This window comes from Hermetia illucens, chromosome 1 (assembly GCF_905115235.1).
Source record: "Hermetia illucens chromosome 1, iHerIll2.2.curated.20191125, whole genome shotgun sequence".
In the NCBI taxonomy this organism is placed as follows: Eukaryota; Metazoa; Arthropoda; class Insecta; order Diptera; family Stratiomyidae; genus Hermetia; species Hermetia illucens.
This window is the reverse complement of record NC_051849.1, coordinates 193,944,975-193,964,549: the sequence shown is the minus strand read 5'-3', so window position 1 is coordinate 193,964,549 and position 19,575 is coordinate 193,944,975. Positions and strand designations below refer to the sequence as shown.

The following is a 19,575-nucleotide window of genomic DNA, read 5'->3' as shown; positions in this document are numbered from 1 at the left end:
AGTATAGTTGCGGAGATGGCGAGGTCATATTAGAACTGGCTTATGGTTTCCTTCGCAGTTATAAAAATACCGAATGAGTTGATGAAGGAAAGAAGGAGAATGAAAGCCCAAAGGATGATAATCGCGAGTGCCTAAAGGTAAACCCAACTCGCGCAAGTAATGCCTAAAAGGTGGGCCCAACGGGCTGCGGCTGGAGAGACAGGGGGTGGCTTTTAGTAGGTGCGAATTCGTAAACTACGGCAAACATTGTTGGAAGCGGGTGTTATGATTTTACACGTTAATGCGCGATCGAATCTTCATGCCTCTGTTGTGCCACATATGGTTAGGAAACACTGTCACATGCTGCTTACTCCAGAGATACGAGTCCTCCGGACTACAACTTGTTCCAGAAGCTCAAGGAGTCCGTTTTACTAATTTGACCTAGCAAAACGGCGGCGTGAGCCGACGCATCTGCGAGCTAAATTCTAAATTTTGTTAGACGGTTGTAAAGGAATTGTAGTAACTCCGCCATGCTATTAACATAATATGCTGGTCCCAAGCCCAGGTGAAGGGGGAGGGTTTGAGGCAACGTACTCTGCACTATCCTCACAAAAACAAAAATAAAGTGTTCAGATCAAGGAAAGAGGTAAATAAAGTAAAGTTGGAGTTATTCCACTATGCTAAATCCACCTGATCTCCCTTGGTGACAGGTCACGCGACACGCTGGCCAAGAAAATGTATACAATATCGTCACAAACAAGATGATTGGATTAAGTCACAAGCCTCGGCATCCACATCAGTCGACGAGGCAGGACGCTCCTCGGTCCTGTCGAAAAATGGGCAAGGGTTCTTGACGCTTGGACGGGGTCAGGACGTAAGTAAGTTAGTCCTAACAGAACAAATACGTGTCTGCACGCTAAATGTTGGTACCTTAACTAGAAAGACCGACGAATTCACAAGAGCCTTTCGGAAAAAACGCATTGATATCTGCGCTCCGCAAGAAACCGGATGGGCTGGTGCCAAAAGCTGCGACATTGAATACAAACGCGGTAAAAATGGCTATAAACTTCTCCACACACTCAACATGGTGCTGGCATTGTAATCTCAGAGGGTTTCCGTGATGCCATTAAAGAAGTTCAACGATTTGATGATCGGTTAATGAAGCTCACCATTATATCAGCTGATCGCACTATTCACTTCTTCACCGCGTACACACCACAGATAGGTCGACCTGATGCCGAGAAAAATGCCTTCTGGTAACTTCTCGATGAAAAGACTTGTCACGTGCTTGCTGACAACTATATCATCATTGTCGGCGACCTTAATGGTCATGTGGATGAAAAGGCAGACGGTAACAAGTGCCATGGGGGAAAGGGATTCGGAGCGCGCAATGAGGATGGCGAGCGTATAATCGAGTTTGCGGACACCCATGACCTTGTATTTATGAAAACATGGTTCATCAAAGGATTGTCTCATCTTCCTACATTTTATAGTGGGAACAGTAACATGCAAATCGTCTTATATTCTCATAAGACGTCGACATTTTATTACTTTCACTGATTGCAAAGCCATTCCCCATGAGACTATCGCACATCAACATCGGCCACAGAGTCCTGCGAATTAAGCCATCGATAAAACAGCGTGAGGAACGCACTGGCCCGCGGTACATTAAATGGAGGCGATTTGGTGAGATCAATGAAGAAATGATCTCACTCACACGATTACCGACCATTACGGATGTGGAAGAATCGTGGAACCAAATGGACGACACGATCCACCAAGCGACTTCTGTAACCCTCGGGTTCACCAAGCCGGGCAAGCGGTACATCAACCGAGATACTCGGCTTTGGAATGATGATGTTGAAATGAAGGTCCGTGAAAAGAAAAGTCTCTACCACAAATTTCTCGACGATAAAACGCTGGCCAATTGGCAAATATATAAGAATGCCATCCAAAAAGCAAAGAAAGCAGTCGCTGTCACCCGGGCGAACCATTACAAAAATCTTTACGATAAACTGGACACTCGGGATGGCGAGAGAGATCTGTATCGACTTGCTAAAAGCCGTAACGAACATACACAGGATATCGAACACTGCTGTTGCGTTAATGACAAGAACGATACTTTGCTTACCAACCGTCGAACCGCGACGGATAGATGGCGAGAATACTTCGAGTAGATTTCAACTGAAGAGTTTGCTCATCTTCCGCTTCCACAATCATTGCCGACATTTGGACCAGTTCCACCTGTCAGCGCAACTGAAGTCGAGGAGGCAATAAAACGAGTGAAATCGGGGAAAGCCACAGGACCTGATGACATCGCATCTGAGCTCTGGAAAGCGAAGAGCTGGGACCCAACACTGTGGCTCAGTGAATTATTTAATCGGGTTATTCAGGAAGGAAGAACACCATCTAACTGGCAAGAAAGTACCACTGTTCCAATATGGAAAAAGAAAGGTAGTCCAGCAGAATGTTCAGATTACCGTCCGATCCGATTACTTTCCCATACCATTAAGATTTTTGAACGCATTTTTGACAACCGTATTCGGAAAATCGTTGAAATAACCGTGAATCAAGCCGGATTTTTCAAAAACTGCGGAACTACTGACGCAATACAGGCTGCGCGGTTACTCATGGATATACACCGTGAGAAACATCGCCCTCTTTACATTGCCTTTCTGGATCTAGAGAAAGCGTTTGACCGTGTACCACACGAACTCATCTGGTATGCTTTACGACAACACTTCGTGCCAGAAGAACTCGTGCGCTGGGTTCAATTGCTCTACCACGATCCGAAAAGTAAAGTTCGAACTATGGCGGGTGTATCAAAACCGCTTCGTGTCTCTGTTGGTGTTCATCAAGGAAGCGCCCTCTCACCACTCCTTTCTGCTCTTGTTATAGACAGCGTCACACGGGACAACCAACGTCCCGTGACCTAAACACTGCTTTATGCAGATGATGTCTTCCTAGCATTTAATAGTAAAACTAATCTCGAGCAGCTTATCCAAAAATGGAATCTCAGATTGAATCTGAATAAAACTGAATTTTTGAAGACCGATCCCCATGAAACAGACATAGTCACTGTCAGCGGCGGTGATCTGCCCAGAACTGACAATTTAAAAACCTCGGATCAACGCTATCAGCCAATGGAGAACTGCGTTATGAAATTGCTTCACGCATTAACGCAACCTGGATTAAGTGACATTCCACAACTGGTGTTCTTTGCGATTCACGTTTCAACGAACGTCTCAAATCGGAAATTTACCGCAATGTCGTCCGTCCTATCGTTCTCTATGGTTCTTTGTGTTGGCCCACTATAAAATACAATGAACGACGTCTTGCGGTAATGGAGATGAAGATGTTGCGTTGGAGTAGTCGCGTGACACGTTTTGATCACATCCCAGATGAGGATATATCCGCATCCGATATGGAGTTGCACTGATCGTGGAAAAACTGCGAGAGGCGACTTCGATGGTATGGTCACGTAATTCGTGCCAACGAGAGTTCACTTACCAAGATTGGTCTGAACATCGAAGTCGACGGTAAACGACCAAAAGACCGACCGAAACAGCGGTAGCTTGATACGCTGGATGGGGAAATAAAAGTCTTGAGATAGATCAGGAGCTAAATAGCGAAACCGATCACAACGAGCAGACCCCGCTTATAAACGGGACAAAGGCTAAAGAAAAAGAAAAAGAAGAAGATTGATTCTTGGCGAGTTTTGTACAACGTAGAGCTGTCTGAAGTTGTTGGCGGCGGACCAATATGTATTCGAATTTAGCTCGGAAAATTGCAAGGAGTAAGACACAACGATCGAATACCAGAAATGAGAATATCTGAGAGGGAGTTCAAAGAGCAAGCGCAAGACAATCGTCTGCCAGGAAAACTCAAGAGCAAGATAAGAAAGGACAATTCATGCATACAATGAAGCACTTCGAAATTTGAGAAATAGGCTTGAGGGAAGTCAGCGGCCAAGTCGACCCGCAGCGCTATCGGAGGAGTAGAAAAAGAAGGGTGGCCCACAAAGGCTTTTAATATGGGTTTAGTAGTAAATACATTCTAGGACGACGAGAATTTGATAACGGCACTTATATTCCCCCGATTTAGATGGAATCAGTCTATTTTATATTGCCACATCGATTGGCAGACTACTACGAGAGGTACTACAAAATGGTGCAGGCACGGGTGCCTCAAAAAAGGCAACGCAATTGAATTGCCTCAATGTATTAGACGAGTGATGTACTCTCTATGATATATATATACGGACCATATCCTGCAGACGTGATACGGAGCCAGATTTGATTGAAGATTGGTATCACATTTGCGGAGAGGATTCGTTTTCAAGGAAATAAATGGAACTTGGTAAACCAAACTCCTGGTCTTACGTACTTTCATTCATTTGTTCCTCATTTGACTTTATAGTTACATGCGTCCAACTAAGAATCTCCGCACAGTCCCACTTTGATTCGCAAGGACACTTTTATCATTCGAATGGAAATCCACTCCGTCCATATATAATCATCAATTTGCCAGTGAAATTTTTGGAAAAACAAAGTCACTACGATGTCAACTATCTTTTGTTCATGCTTGACAAAATTTTATTTACTTTTTAGGGTGCCTCCAGAGAAGACGGACGTGATTTTCAAGCTGTAGCATTTTTTGTGATTGTAAGTTTTGTTGTTTTAAAGCAAAAAAATTTTCTTTTTATCAATTGCAAATTTCCTGTGCCTGTCGTCTGGCTGATATCTAAGTTTTGACAAGCAAAAATACTCCAATGTTAAAAAATTACGAAATGAGCTTCATTAGTTCGTTTTAACGCCAAAAAATACATGTTCATATTAATAAAGGAGAAAAGTTTACGTTGAACCATTGTCGCATAACGGCGCGTGCACCTTTAATGTGTTAATATATTTGTTTTAAACGCAATCACTATCTCCGCATATTCGGATGTTTGGGAATAATTTTAAATATTTTAAAACGATATTTTGATATAATTTAAACTTACGTAACGTAACGGCTAAGCATATTAAACAAGACTGATAAAAAAATTTAAGACCGGAAATTGAAAATGTCCAGTTACTCTAATGATTTTATCCTTCAAGAAGGACTTTTGCGAAGAAAACGTGAGTATTTTTTTCTAGTTCGATACGTAGAACATATTAGTCAGTAATTTTGAGAGTATGTGAGGTAAAGCGACGTAAGGGCTGTGATATTTCAGAAGGGTTCGAACAAGGGTAGATTGCCATACTTTGCAACAGGAGCACTTTAATCCTGGGAAGTAGTGGTTATTTCATATAGGACCGTGACTTCAAATGACGTCTTAGATCAGGTATCTGCTATCACTAAATTTCTTTATATTCTCTATGCTATGGTCGTGAAACAGCCCTTATTTCGCTTGAATGCATGTACTTATGACATTTGAAAAATATTTACGTTTTTCGCAAAATTCCTATGAAAACACCAGAAATTGAAAGTCCACCTCATTATAACTAATTTTCTCTCATCTTTAATTAAAGCTCGCCAAATTCTTGGAATGAACAATCAAACTCAAGTTGATTTGCGTTTAGGTGGCGCGAATGACAATATTTCGAGTCATGTAAATTGTCCAGGATCGATGAATTCTAACAATATGGACCGTTTACGAATATCCAATTTGATGGCACAAGGTAAGCCTCTGTAAATTATACAAAATATATTGATTTTTGTGCCTAAGGTGGTTCAAATGAATGTTTCGGAGGAACTTTTTATTAGTCAAGTGCTTTGTTCTACTCCCCCATGAATGCCAACAGTTCCAACTAGCACATATCTTGAACTTTTCGCGCAGGTTTCTAAAAGTAAATCTAAGTGGATCAACCCAACTGTCGCAGACTATTTGGAAGAACTAGGATCTCTTATATCATCATCATCAACAGCGCAACAACCGGTATCCGGTCTAGGCCTGCCTTAATTAGGAACTCCAGACATCCCGGTTTTGCGCCGAGGTCTACCAATTCGATATCTTTAAAAGCCGCCTGGCGTCCTAACCTACGCCATCGCGCCATCTTAGGCAGGGTCTGCCTCGTCTTTTTTCCACCATAGATATTGCCCTTATAAACTTTCCGGGTGGGATCATCCTTATCCATACGGATTAAGTGACCCGTCCACCGTAATCTATTGAGCCGGATTTTATCCACAACCGGACAGTCGTAGTATCGCTCATAGATTTCGTCGTTATGTGAGCTACGGAATCGTCCATCCTAATGTAGGGAGCCAAAAATTCTTCGGAGGGTTCTTCTCTCGAACGCGGTCAAGGGTTCGCAGTTTTTTTTGCTAACAACCCAAGTCTCCGAGGAATACATAAGGACTGGCAAGATTATAGTTTTGTACAGTAAGAGCTTTGACCCTATGGTGAGACGTTTGCAGCGAAACAGTTTTTGTAAGCCGAAATAGGCTCTGTTGGCTGCCAACAACCGCGCACGGATTTTATCGTCATAGCTGTTATCACCGCCTGCTCGATCTGGATGAAGGTAGGCTGTACATCTCTGGTTGTTCTTTCCATGATGTCAGTATCGTCAGCATAGGCCGATAGTTTGGTGGACTTAAAGAGGATCGTACCTCTTGCATTTACCTCAGGATCACGGATCACTTTCTCGAGGGCCAGGTTAAAGGGGACGCATGATAGGGCATCCCCTTGTCCTAGATAGTTGTTGATGTCGATTGGTCTTAAGAGTGGTTCTGCTCCTTTTATCTGGCCTCGCACATTGGTCAGAGTCAGCCTAGTCAGTCTAATAAATTTCGTCGGGATACAGAATTCTCTCATGGACGTGTACAGTTTTACTCTGGCTATGCTATCACATGCGGATTTAAGCTCGATGAAGAGATGGTGCAACTGATGTCCATATTCCAACAGGTTTTCCATCGCTTTCCGCAGAGAGAAAATCTGATTTGTTGCTGATTTGCCTGGAGTGAAGCCTCTTTAGTATGGGCCAATGATGTTGTGGGCATATGGGGCTACGCGGCCTAGCAAGATAGCGGAGAATACCTTATAGATGGTGTTCAGGAACGTGATACCTCTATAATTGCTGCATTGTATGATATCCCCCTTTTTATGTATGAGACAGATGATAACTCGTTCCCAGTCGTCCGGCATTGATTCACTATCCCACAGATTGAGCACAAGTTGACGAACCACTTGGTGTAATTGGTCGCCTCCATATTTAACCAATTCGACTGTAATTCCGTCAGTTCCTGGTGACTTATGATTTTTAAGCCGATGAATTGGACGAACTGTTTCTTCTATACTTGGTGGTGGCGGTATTTGTTCGTCGTCTTCAGTTGGCGGGACCTCAAATTCGCTGATGTTCTGGTTGTTCAGTAGTTCATCAAATTACTCAACGAATCGTTCCAATATGCCCATTCTGTCCATCGAGGTGTATAAGGCTTCTTCGTGTTTATTCTCAGTTCGAGTCTGCTCGTTTCTTTCCAAATCTACAGACATTTGGCTAAAGTGCATGATTCGGTGAAAGAGCAAAAGATATCAGCGCAGTCGAGCTGTTTCAAAAAAAAAATCTCAATAGTATATTGAAGCCCTCCACGTCCGAATCCTATCGGGCATAGAATGCAACCTTATCGGACTCCAATTACTACAACTTCTTCGGAGTGAGTTCAAATAATTAATCGTTGGAAGCACCGCATAATTTCACTCATATTCTTCGGAGTTTTATGCAACGCGTGCCTTTCCTCGGAATCTTGACGATCATTCATTTTTCAACTTAATGGGAAAGACCTCAGATTCCGAGAATATGTAGGTATAAACTCAGCACTGCAGAGACTGCAGGAGCTGTATCGGAAAATTTCGCAGGGAGGTTGCAAACGAACTCTACCTCGTTGCTCTCACCCGAGTTTGCAACTAAAAGTCGAGCTCTCAGCTCCTAGTGTTGATTAGTCTCTTTGAACGTCTCCGCAGTCAGCCAAGTCGTATAATGTAATTTTGATATCTCCAACAATTTTATCCCTACCGCGGAGATAAGTCACTTTTGATAGAGGCCAAGTGCTCGTCAGTATCCTTGGGCGGGTTGTTAAAAAGAATGTGTGTGAACTAATCCGGTCCTAGTAGTCTTTACTGGGGCCGAACACAAGAAATCCTTACGTTTTATTTATGCACGGATCCATTTATTCATCAGCGGCTTAAAATAATTAAATCGAAAAAGGATGAAAGACTTTAATTACTGACCCAGCCATCTAACCGCTCGTATTCGCAACATTCGAAATAAACTTCGAATGCCGCGAATCCTGCCGCGCCACATATGTATGTAGAGCATCCTCTTGTCTTAGACCGTTGTTGACTGTGGAAGAATTCGAGAATAATCTAATCTAATCTCTCCCTAAAGTAAAGCGTCGTATCTAATATAAAATGGCTTGTCCTTCTTAAGCTTCCACTCTAAATTATTCCAAAACGATCTTCAACGTTGACAGAGATTGAGTTACTACATGGTGATGTTGAAAAAGGGGTGGGGAATGTATCCAAAATTTTATACTCTGATCGATATATACCATCCATAGATAGAACCCCTCTTACGAGGCTGTCACAAAATTCCCTATGGTATTTCGGCAACTCTCTCCACTCAAGGGCTCGCTGCTACTTCGTTGACCTACCGAAAATAACGCGTCAAGTTTATATTCAAGGCGGAATCTTAGGTGAAGTGTTACGGAAGCTGGAGGCTATGAGCATCCTTTCCATCCGCTCATTTATAGGAATGACGTGAGGTAGTCTGGACGATCACAGTGTTATAATCTCCAAGGTGCAACAAACGATTAGAGAAATCCTACCTACCTACCTACCAAATAAAGGAGATTTGCCAAGCCATCCCTTCCGCGATGTCTCTAGCATTCCGCTTCAGCCGTGAATCAAATTAGGATCAAGTCTAGTTTGTCTTGCCTGGTGGTGGTTATGAATTTTGGCGTCTTCCCTACATTATGCATTTGTACCTTATTGCTAAGGACGCATTCAAAACGGTACTCGCCTCTTCGATTGTTGTTGCTGTTTCCTCAGATCTTATGGTAAGCGTTGGCATCGCAACGGAGTGGAAGTGGTAGCGCTTTCCTCTCGTAGGACTTCGTCAGTCAAACAACTAATTCCAGTGGGATGCACGTGTCGATTCCTGGGCAGCATCATGACTATCTACCGATTTTTCCCCTTGCTTTCAGTGAACTGGACAGCCTAGAAGTCTTCAAATATAAGGTCTGAAAGATATATATATATTTTAAATTTCATTTTTTCACAAGAGGAATCTACCCCCGGTATATGCAGGGCTATTCCAATGTTATCTTTAGAACTCATCCTTGCAGTTACTGCAAATGCAACTTATGCATGATCTAGGTTTTATGGCTACCATTGGCTCCATTGTGTTTGAAGCTCTTCTCCAATGTAGAAGTGTCATCCTCCTCCTCCAACATGGCACTTCCTTACATTTCATTGTCCGACTTGAGCTCTAGAAAGGTCTAGGTCGGTCGGTTCTTTTGTGGGCAAGAAATCTACTTGCCTGTTCGGTAGGGCAGCCTGCACAATCGCCTTGATTTCGTTAGGGACCCCGGCAGGCTTCCATGTTGTGTCCTTTGAAGTGTCCTTCCTTGGTTTCTACGTTTGAAGATGCTGCCAGATTTGTAGTTGATTGGGCAGTGACGACCTTGAATTGCCTTCATGGATCGGTTATCTACTCCGATTGTGAGGAGTTTCTCCTTGTCCTAAAGACTGTCCATAATCGTGGGTAAAGGTTAATGTTTTGAGTGACTAGGAGGAGCAGAAGCTTCTCCGACTCTGTCGCTGTGATAATTCCCAGCACATGTCAACAGTTCCGTTCCTTTCCATTCTGGCAACTTGGGGGGGCTATTGTTCCTAGCCTGTCTGCCTCCATCGCGAAGTATAAGACTTGGTGGAAAAAGTATGCTGGTGGACGCAAGCTCCGTATTTCAGCCCTCACACATCTCCATGACGATGAGCTCAATTATTTCGTGCTCCTCATGAGTGGAAATACCGTTGGCAGTATATGGTCAGTCGAATGCTTTTCACCGCATTAGTATGTGTAAGGAATCCTCTCTTTATCTCGTGACTTCCCCGGGATTACGCCTTCTTGGGCTCGGGTTAGGGTTCCTTGGAGGAGAGGATTAGTCCTTCTTGGGGTTGGGGGTTCCTTGGAAAATTCCCCTCTAGTGGGCTGATCTACGCAGCTCCCTGAGGCCTGTTTCCTTCCTGACGTTTGATATGCTGAGCTCAGATGTACTCTGATCGGTTGTGGTCTTCGCAGTTGACCTTGACTCCAATGCTTCAATGGGCACAGTTTGCATAACGCCTTGGATTGAGGGAGGTGTTTTCGCATTTGATGGCAGATAGGGCCAACATTTTTTCCCAAGAGATGATTCTGGGTCAAAAGTTTGGAACATAGTAACCTCAAATTGGTCTCATTTTGAACAGAGGCAGTCAGACTTCACGGTATGTCGACATGCCATTCCTTACGGGCGTGAGAGCGCCAATATACTTACTTTTTGGACGTGCCTCGCGCTATACTAGGTGTGATCGGCATGTATCAGATCAAAGGAAGGTTGGCTTTGCCAGTTTCAGGTTCTAGCCGATTTGCCTACATGTATGTGGGCTGCAGGTTAATGTAGATTTTATTCAAAACTACCCGGTCAGAATATCCTTCTTGGGGGGTTATGATCAGAGTTTATGGAACTTTGATGCGGAACAGGTGTCACTCAATGTTAGTCTGGTTTTAGTTTTGGATAAAATGCATTGATACACGTTGCACATACAAATAGAATAGGATAATACATAAGGGCTTTCGCATTTGGCGTTCTCCACTTTCAGGTATGTTATTCGATATATGGTAAACAAGGCTGTAGACAAATAATCCGGCCCCGGGGTATATTAATTACGCCAAATTACGCAGGACCTTCTATTCGCCGTTTATGTTAAAAACGCTATTAACCGCTATTGACAGATCCCCTCCCCCTTCTTAGAAAACTCTGGCCGGTAAATCTCCTGCCCCCGACAAAGGTCTTTCCTGATGGCAGATAGCGACCCAAAAGAATACTGTAGATCTCCAGTTTCTGGTTTTTGAATAAGGGTTCATTTAGAAAACACTGTAGTCAAGCAATTTTTAGGATGTTTTTCCTGGATCTAGTCACTGTAATCTAATGTTTGCAAACTTCTTTCATTTCAGATTTCCACTCATTTTGGCCATACGGTCAATTTATGTCACCAGTATGCCCGCCCGGAGTGGCGATGTTCCCTACACCATACCCTCTACCGCTGTACCAATCGAACAATATTCCTTCAAACTATGACAATCCGTAATTAGTCTTTTTTTGTTATCTTCAACAATCTCACTGATGTCGCACTTTTTACAGACAAGCCCGGTTTATGCCTAACACGGGAGCGAACACTAGGAACGTAGAGCCAAATAATATGACCATACAAATTGGGGTTCAGTGCATGAATCATAATAATCCAGTCAATATAAATGCGTTGAATGATTTGACAATGCCGTTGCCAAAATCCCCAGGTGAACCTGAAACTGCTATGAATAATCGTAAGCTTCCTAGTACATTATTGCAAAGAGAAGGTCGTATTTCTGATCTTCATCCTCCGGTTTCCTCAGTTGAGTTACCGTATGGATCCACTACTGTTCCGAATCCATATCATGATAAAAGCAATGGGATTGATGCAGTTTTTGCAAAAGATTTTGAAAAGAAATTTGGGTAAACGTGGTTTGTCTTACTTTGCCGGGCGTTGTAAAAATGCTTGAACAAAATTTCAGTAACCGATTCTCCTTCGATATGTCCGATGGACCAGCGATGATCGATATGAGCTCCTTGTGCCAGGAGAAATTCTCAGAGGTAATGTCACTTGCTGGCAATTGTATAGTATCATCTAAAAGCTGGAATTTTTCAGCTAACACGAATGGCCATGCGTGGTTGCGAGCTGGCAGAACGTCTAGCCTACACACACCGAAACCGTCCCTGCTTCAAGAAAATCGACAGCCTTTGTGCACGCATGAAGCAGGACTTAATCCGGCCCGATGGGGTTTTACCCAACATTAATTCACAAGGCATAGCTTGGGCTGTCAAAGATTTCATATTCGTTTTCACTCGCATCATAAATGCTTGGATTATAATAAAAGGATATGTGTACAACACTCCGGAGGGACTAACTAAAGTGAAATCAGCTCTGAGCCCAGATTTTACAAAGAGCTTCGCGGCCTGGCAAGATGCAACCATGGATTTTGTGGAGAATATAATTAAATCATTCTTGAGTTTGGACCACCTGGTACAGAGTCAGAAGGCTGCTTTCCAGAAGATGGACAGCACCATGAAGGCATCTAGTACGCCCTTGAAGAAACCTCCCAATGTGAATAGTGACCTGAATGGAACCAATCAGAAGCTGAACTTCAAGATGTTTGATGATTCCTATGACTTTTTGAATGATAATGTGTCGACTGACAGTAATCCTAAGCAAACGTCGATTTTGAATGAGTCTAGTAACAATGCTTTGAACAAGAGCTACTTCTCCACGTTGGTCGAAGATTCTGAAGAGACTCAGAGGAAGGCCACGGCCAACGGTACGTACTTTAAAACTGGGGTGTACAACCCATTGCAGAAGGAATCCAATAGCGGTCTCGATTCATCTACGTCAAGCAAAAAGGATATCGTAGTTGACTCGCCTATTGACCCTTGTATCGGGAAAACCTTTAATAATAGTGGCGCAGATGAGGTAAATCTCCTGTGGCCCAATACTACGCCGATTTTAGATACTTGTAATCAGAGTGTAACATCCTCGCCCATCAATGGTGAAGGTGATGGAAAGCAGCAGTCTATTCCACAACAATCGATCTCGAACCCACCTTGTGGTGGTGGGAATGGTTTGCCGCCGGTACCTATAGGCGTACCACCAAACCATAATTCGCTTAACATGAAGCCTGGGAATGATTGGCTCCCATTCGAATTTCGCGTACTTGAGAAGAATTTAACGAATTTCTCGTCGGCTTTCGACCCAACTATCACAAAACCAATTGGTTCAGACCTCACGGAGAAACTAGAGGTTCTTTTGCAACGTATCAGCAATTTATCTGAAGGAAAATACTTTTTTACCGCTCATTTTACAAGAAACTATGTAAGTTAGGATTTGTTGCAAGTTTGACGGGTATTTCATGTTTCCTGTTTCAGTTTCCAGATTTTACCGCCAAATATCCGAATTTTATGGATCTTCGTTCGATCATCCTGAAAGCACAAGTTGGAGGGTATTCGCATATATTCGAAATCGTACACGATCTTAAACTGATTATATATCATGCGAAAATATATCTGAAGGTAAGTACTTCGGCCTTCTTTATTGGTATCCATGGAAGTCCGCTGGATTAAATCGCTCTACTGCAGTCAGAAGGGTTCCTTCTTGTCATGGACGCTGTTATGCAGCACGTCCAACGTTCAGCGCCTACACATTGCCCTGCAAAGATCATTCCGCGTAGCAGGGTCCAAGATTGAATCTGATAAACCAATTTGGGAATTCGAGATCTTTTCCAATGAATAGGACGGGATGATCGCAACCGCCTTGAGTGCGAGAAGTGGAGGGTTGTTTGCTTCTTGCTGTTGCAAAAATATTAACTACAATCATCCTGAAAAGTATCGGACCAAACTTTCAAAGCTTGATTTACAGAGAGCAGGCCGGTTTTCGATCTGAATCCTCCTGAACTCTTCAAATCTTTGGAACAGTGAAAGCCTTACAGCATGAACTGGGAGTGTATTTGGAATGCTCTATGCAGGAGGGGCATTCCGGACAATAATAATAGGGTTCGATTACGCTGATGTCATCTGTTGCTTCCCATCAGGGATTTCGAAAGAAAGGGAAGTAGAGTTAGAAAAGAGAAGTGAAGGTAAACACCAACAAGATCAAGGTTCTCAGTTCGACTGGTCATCGCACTCTTTTTTGCATTAAAGAGCAGCCACGTACTCGAGCAGGGCGACCACACCAGAGTATGCAAGGGACCGGAGCTTATATTGTACTGTGGGAACCAGGATGGCCTTCTGAGAGCATATTTTCCAGAGAAACTTCTAGGGGATTTTTTTTTCGCTCCGGTTATTCATAGTTGGCCCCATCGTGAGAACTTAATGGTAGTTTTGGTTGCACCCATATCGCGGGCAGAGCTCTTGTAGGCTCATGCCTGCGCTGTACAACGCGAGTGCCGTATTCTTTTGTTGCGACAGAGTTGCATTCACTGGTATGAATGAATGAGCCTACGCTCAGTATAAACCAGTACCATACCAGTACTTTGGGTTCTGATTGGGGTCTCCAAATCATCACTTGTTCGAGGATCGTAGGATTATGTGCTAATGTATGGGAGCGGTATATGGAACGGAGACCACGACTGTTATTCAAAAGCTCGAAACTTTCAACAGTTCATGTCTGCTTCGTGTCATCGTGGTATTCAGTCCCAAGATAATAACTAATGAAGAACGAGGTTGTATACGGGCCTGATAGATCACAAATTAAAGAAGGGCGGTAACTTTATGGTGGGTTATACCATCCCAAAGTGGCCGATAAGAGGGGCGCATAGAACTACGTGATGTAGACCACTGGGAGACGAGCGCGCAAGCTTTTTGGAAAATCGTGGAGGGAGCAGAAGGATCCGAGAGCGAAATGGTAGTTTTATGACAACCACCACTGTTATCAGGCGAAACTACCAAAAAGCAGATTGGGACAGCGATAGTTGGTACCAGATATGATGAGTTGACTCCTCAAGGACCTGGTCTATGACTGAGAAAAGTGGAGTATTAGATCCAAAAGCATCGACCTTACTACTAAACGGAACAAAGGTTAAAGAAGAACATTTCTTAAGGCTCAGAAATTTTTAAGTGAACTTCGGAGGGCATAGCTGGCTCCACTAAAATTTATGAGGGAAGTCTCTCTACATTGATGTGTGCTGAATGCAGGGAAAACCCTTTGCCGTTAGGGTTTACAGCGCACAATAAGAGAGCACACCCAGTGTTGAAACTATTAATATTCACAAGAAATTGCCTCTGCCTTTGAGGCGTAAAGAACATTTCCCGTCCTATTAGGACATGAAGAGTATTTCCTTTCTTACTGATTCCTGGTCTATTGCTGGTGCCCGAAGGATGTACCCTGTGTAGATTATATAAAAATTCCTTCTCCTAGGATAACCTCTTCTTGGAAATTATGCAGCCCTAATTGTGTGAAAACTTTCGTATCGAAGACGCTAAATCGTGTCCTAGTCGTCTACTGAAGGTCGACCATGGAAAGGTTGCCCTTCTCAAAATTTCAGCATACGCACTTCAAAGCCAAATCAACAGAAACCGCTCTTCACGAGGTAATTAGTATGGCTGGGGGCTACATTACAGGCAATATAGTTTAGTTGACTTCGTGGGTGTAGAATTAAGCATTCAACGTTAGTACCAAAGCCTCCAAGGAGCCTCTAATCAGAAAAGGATTGGAGGGCGTCTTAGGCACTTGAGTAGAGTTGTGAGTAGAAGGACGCCGCAGCGGAGTGGTGGGGGTGGGGGCACCATCTCTCTGGGATGTTTCCCACAGTTATGAGTATGGATTTCCCTTTAGGAAAGGTGTGCGTGTGGGATGCAAAATGTGAACGTTGCTGATATTATTTAGGATTAGATAGGGGGTGCCCGATTCCACCTCTCGCGGCTAAATGGTTAAAGATTGGCACTTTCCTTCAAATGTAAATTAATGAAAGTGACACCTTTCTAAGGAAATAGGGTCTCTGTGGATGTACACAGCCGTGGTTCGTCATATCTTAATGTATGATTCTACTTTGTGGAGGCCAGTGCTGAGCAAGAAATACTCGTGCTCTGCAACCTTGCCAGCAGATAACCTCAATGAACTTTTGCACTTCTTCCTCCTGGACCTCGACATTGAATACGTGTTGTCACTTTGACCGACAGCCAACTGACCATTAAGACTTTGTACTCAGTGATGATCTGGAGTATGGCTGGTGGGGCAATGTAGGGACGCGCTACCCTGACCGGGCAGAACGCTCAGTCATCCTCCTATTGAAGCTTAAGCGGTATCCCTCTTCTATTGAAGCCTAAGCGGCATCCCTTCTCTACTGAAGCAACTGTTACGCTTGAACGGCATATCCTCTATTATTGTGGCCTGAATGGCATATCGTTCACTGTTGAGCCCTGAATGGCATATCGTTCACTGTTGAGGTTTGAATAGCACATCCTCTTTTTGGGGCGTTATTGAAATCCCCCCCTTCTTTTGGGGGGCGTGATCGAAATCTCTCTTCTTTTGGGGGGCGTGATCGAAACCTCTTATTTTGGGGGGCGTGATCGAAACCTCTTATTTTGGGGGGCGTGATCGAAACCTCTTCTTTTGGGGCCGTGATCGAAATCTCTCTTCTTTTGGGGACGTGGTGCAAATCTCTAATTTTGTGGGGGTGTGATGGGAATCTCTCTTGTTGGGAATAGGAGGTAGAAGTCTCTCCTCTTGTTGGGGTGTTATGAAAATCTTTCCTTGTTGGGGCGTGATAAAAATCACTTCATGTTGGGGCGTAACAAAAATTTCTCCATGTTGTGATGAAGATCTCTTTGCGGTGGCGTGATGGAAATATCTTTTCTTGTTGGGGCGAGAAGGAAATCTCTCCTTCTTGGGGTGTGATGGAGACGCGATGAAAATTTTCCCTCTGGTGGGAGACGCGATGAAAATTTTCCCTCTGGTGGGAGACGCGATGAAAATTTTCCCTCTGGTGGGAGACGCGATGAAAATTTTCCCTCTGGTGGGAGACGCGATGAAAATCTTCCCTCTGGTGGGAGACGCGATGAAAATCTTCCCTCTGGTGGGAGACGCGATGAAAATCTTCCCTCTGGTGGGAGACGCGATGAAAATCTTCCTTCTGGTGGGAGACGCGATGAAAATCTTCCCTCTGGTGGGAGACGCGATGAAAATCTTCCCTCTGGTGGGAGACGCGATGAAAATCTTCCCTCTGGTGGGAGACGCGATGAAAATCTTCCCTCTGGTGGGAGACGCGATGAAAATCTTCCCTCTGGTGGGAGACGCGATGAAAATCTTCCTTCTGGTGGGAGACGCGATGAAAATCTTCCCTCTGGTGGGAGACGCGATGAAGATCTTTCCTCTTGTGGGGGACGCGATGAAGATCTTTCCTCTTGTGGGGGACGCGATGAAGATCTTTCCTCTTGTGGGGGACGCGATGAAGATATTTCCTCTTGTTGGAGAAGGACACTCCTCAAAAGCTTTCAGTATTTAGACTTCTGAAAGGCAATCATTTATGGGACAACAAGTCCCAAAGACAACACACTACCGAGGACAGGGTAGGAAATTCTACAAGGTGGGAAGGACAATGATGCATAGGGAACATTGTTAGGAAACTATTGTATCTCTATCCAATTCAGCAAAGCAAAGTTTTTAGCCGGAATAAGTTATCTTCCAGCCATGAACTGACGAAATATTGGATTCCATATTGGGCGTCATTTGTGATTTTGATGGCCTACTGTGGCGCACAGCTTGGTTTTGACGTCATTTGCTCTTACAAATGACCCCACGTTGAGCTCCATTTGTAATGACAGATGGATTGAAATGTTCAAAGATCCTCCCATATTCCCAAGCCTGGATAGAGCATACACGTAAGCAAGAAAGCGCCGATAGAGTATTTTGATGGAGCTTCAGTATTTGCGGGCGGACCTTCACGATAAATTTGGCCAACTTTCTTTTCAGGATCCCCTCTTGGTGGCCTCCGGGCACTTAGGATGGTTGTTTGACCATCGCAAATCCCATTTTGTCATTACAATTCTGATTAATGTTTTTAATTTGCTGATTATGTCCAATGTGTGGTTTCTAAAATTATGCTAAGATACCAAATTCTGCCGATGATAATACCCCTTTCCTACTTTCAGATAAACCCCAATGACCTACTCAAAAACTCAATTGCTGAATACGAAAAAGAAATCGATAACATTCTAACTGAGAAACTTTTCAAGAATTGGCAATTTGATCACATCTCAGGAGACCCGAACGAAAGTATATTTCCCACAACGATATAGCCCTTAACAACTTAAGTGAAAAAAAGACTTTACCCGTTAAAACATAAATGCATCCGACATTCTATGCTATATTGAAAATCTATAAAAAAACGAAAAAGTGAACCACCTGAAAAAAGTTACACCCCAAACAACACCCTCCTATCCCTAATTTTTTTCTGAACCTATTAAAATAATTTTTCCTGCGTCCCTTATATTTTCAATTAAGTTAATGTACAAAAAAAATCTAAGAAAAAATACCGAAAAGTTTTTTCAAGGCATCACTAACAACCCCTACAACACGGCATACAGCAAGCAATCATGATCTCGTCTTCTATTTAATATTAAATGTAATTTATCCGTCGTCATTTACAGATGTTGATATTTTTTGTGCGGTAAAATTAAAAATGGTTGATAATGTAAAATTTCCAGGAGTGTTACCCGTTATAAGATGTGTGTGTGTGGAGTTATACAATTGTAATTACTATGTAATTTTTAAACAAAACATTGCTCAAATATCGTTCCACCTTTTTTTTAAATTTGCTGGGATAAAATTTAAGCTTACAAATGGCTATTGGAACTACATGAGAAAAGTTCATTTATTGTGCAAAAAAAAATGTTTCGAATTGATTAACCCTAAATTAGTACGGAAGTAATAACGAGCTGTAATTCATAGTTTTTATTCTGCCGTTAAACTTAACCGCGATTTCTCGCCTGATTTTTTTGAATCTTATCATAATTTCAAACAAAAAAAAAGTAAGCAATATTCAAAATAATCCATAAGGTATAGTAACAGTTGATTAAATTTCTTTACATTTAAAGACCGGGTAATTTTAAAATTTTGTAATATACGTCGGCTTACGAATAAGATATTGTTGGTTATTTTTCAATAAATTTTGTATAAGTTAATGGAATCAGGTTCGTTTTATTTTACCAGAATTAAATCTGACTTTCACATCCGTTTCCGGCTAGATTTCGCATTGAACGTATTCATTCGCGCGCTGAATTTGCTGATTGCCGCGAATGTCAAAACTGACAATTGGCTTGTTTTCTAGTCACACTTTGCAGCCGGTCGCCGCCTGAGTTTAAACTCGAAGTCTCGTACAGTGTTTCTGCATTATGTCTAGTGAAAACAAATTCGAGGACGAGGTCGTGGATAATAAGAACAAGCGAATGGTGCGATGCCAGTTCTGCGAATCGCTGATGCTGCGGCAACAAACTGCGAGCTTCGAGAAACAGGAGGTGCATTGCCGTGGTCGCTGCATGTTCGAAGTCTAAATTTTGTTTGGTCGTTTCAGTATGATCTGCCCCTGATGCACCAGAAGAATTCTCGGGCGCCCGGAGAGATCGAGAAGGAGACGTTGAGCGGCTTTTGGGTGGTCGAGGACATGATGACGTTCGAGAACATTGGATTCTCCAACACTTTGGATCGGACGAAGTTTCTCATCTGCTGCGACTGCGAAATGGGACCAGTTGGGTATCATAATATCGACACAAGAGTTTCATATGTTGCGCTTAGTAGGGTTCGTCATGTGGATTAAATGTTTTATATGGAAA

At 43.1% G+C, this 19,575-nt stretch overlaps 2 protein-coding genes across 4 annotated transcripts; both read left to right on the top strand.

The window, feature by feature from the left end:
• The first annotated feature begins 4,567 nt into the window (after nt 1-4,567).
• On the top strand, nt 4,568-18,932 carry LOC119647049 (protein mitoshell). Of its 3 annotated transcripts, XM_038047806.1 has the most exons (9): nt 4,569-5,099; nt 5,493-5,642; nt 11,175-11,304; nt 11,362-11,543; nt 11,613-11,712; nt 11,772-11,850; nt 11,906-13,123; nt 13,177-13,320; nt 17,896-18,932. In XM_038047806.1, exons 1-9 carry the CDS (start codon nt 5,045-5,047, stop codon nt 18,040-18,042), a joined length of 2,205 nt encoding a protein of 734 aa, XP_037903734.1. In that variant the 5' UTR covers nt 4,569-5,044; the 3' UTR covers nt 18,043-18,932. The 3 variants fall into 3 exon arrangements, with proteins under 3 accessions (XP_037903735.1, XP_037903733.1, XP_037903734.1); XM_038047807.1 differs by having other exon boundaries at nt 4,568-4,643; nt 11,362-11,712; XM_038047805.1 differs by having other exon boundaries at nt 4,568-5,099; nt 11,362-11,712.
• Nucleotides 18,933-19,034: 102 nt separating this feature from the next.
• Nucleotides 19,035-19,575, top strand: LOC119661209 (guanine nucleotide exchange factor MSS4 homolog). The gene is made up of 2 exons (XM_038070432.1): nt 19,035-19,260; nt 19,317-19,575. The coding sequence occupies exons 1-2, from the start codon at nt 19,138-19,140 to the stop codon at nt 19,557-19,559; spliced, it is 366 nt and encodes a 121-aa protein (XP_037926360.1). The 5' UTR covers nt 19,035-19,137; the 3' UTR covers nt 19,560-19,575.